We start from the raw sequence: 1,028 nt of genomic DNA, 5'->3' as shown, positions 1-1,028 counted from the left end.
AAAAAAAAAAAAAAAAAAAAGTATCATGGTATGTAGTAAATGTTCTGCTATAGATAATAAAGCATTAGGGAGGCACACATGAGGACGTGATTAATCCTGCCAAGGTGGCTGGCGATGATAGTGGAGGAAGACTTCCCAGTGAAAGTGACATTTGAGCTGTATTTTGAAGGACAAAGAAGAGTTCCACAGATAGGAAGAAGTATGGAACTGTTGCTAGTAGAGGAAACAGCAAAGCAAAGATACGTTCAAGGAAAGCTTCTGAAAGGGGAGCGTCTCTGGACATGTTTTAAAGTAATGGTGGGTGATGGTTGGCAAGGAGGTTGGGGAGACCCTGGTGGGTTCCTCAGTACTCCTAGGGCTCGTGCTGTTTCCCAGGTAGGCCCCTTGATCTGTAAGGAACAGGGTAAGAGGAGGCTTTCAGGTAAGGGGCTCTCTGTTTTGTGCGTAGGGAGAAGGAAGGTGCACTATTTGTTCCCAGACGGCAAGGAAATGGCTGAAGAATATGACGAGAAGACAAGTGAACTACTTGGTAAGTGATGGAGGTTCCCAGTGGGCCTTTGGGAATACCTGGGGCTGACCTAAGCACAGCAAACACTCCTAGCCCTAGGCTTGAGGGAGGAGCCTAGATCCAATGTAGAAGCTGGGAGAGACTGAGCCCTTGAGACAAGAATGTTCCTGAGAATCTAGGCACCAAAAGTGGAATGGAAGTCCTTTTGGCCAGTAAAAGACATCCCCACCCCTTGCCACAGACAAATGATAGCGTGAGTAATTATAAGATGTAGAGAAACAGTTGGGAAAAAACTTTACACAGGAGGTGGTATTAGAAGTGAGTCTTAGGCCGGGCGCCGTGGCTCAAGCCTGTAATCCCAGCACTTTGGGAGGCCGAGGTGGGTGGATCACGAGGTCAAGAGATCAAGACCATCCTGGTCAACCTGGTGAAACCCCGTCTCTACTAAAACTACAAAAAATTAGCTGGGCATGGTGGCGCGTGCCTGTAGTCCCAGCTACTCAGGAGGCTGAGGCAGGAG

The 1,028-nt window shown here is 48.1% G+C and overlaps 1 protein-coding gene across 2 annotated transcripts in view; it reads left to right on the top strand.

Moving 5' to 3' along the window:
- DPCD (deleted in primary ciliary dyskinesia homolog (mouse)) overlaps window positions 1–1,028 on the top strand; it is a 22,913-nt gene that overhangs the window by 6,860 nt on the left and 15,025 nt on the right. Inside the window, exon 2 of one of the 2 annotated variants that reach the window (XM_017531194.2) lies at window positions 449–529. The exons of the other annotated variant lie outside the window; for it this stretch is intronic. Within the exon in view, the coding sequence (XP_017386683.1) occupies window positions 449–529 (81 nt within the window). The remainder of the gene's footprint in view (window positions 1–448; window positions 530–1,028) is intronic. 2 annotated transcript variants of the gene reach the window in all.

Source organism: Cebus imitator, unplaced genomic scaffold (genome assembly GCF_001604975.1).
Source record: "Cebus imitator isolate Cc_AM_T3 unplaced genomic scaffold, Cebus_imitator-1.0 Scaffold71, whole genome shotgun sequence".
Classification (NCBI taxonomy): domain Eukaryota; kingdom Metazoa; phylum Chordata; class Mammalia; order Primates; family Cebidae; genus Cebus; species Cebus imitator.
The sequence above is the reverse complement of the archived record's forward strand: the minus strand, read 5'-3'. Positions and strand labels throughout refer to the sequence as shown.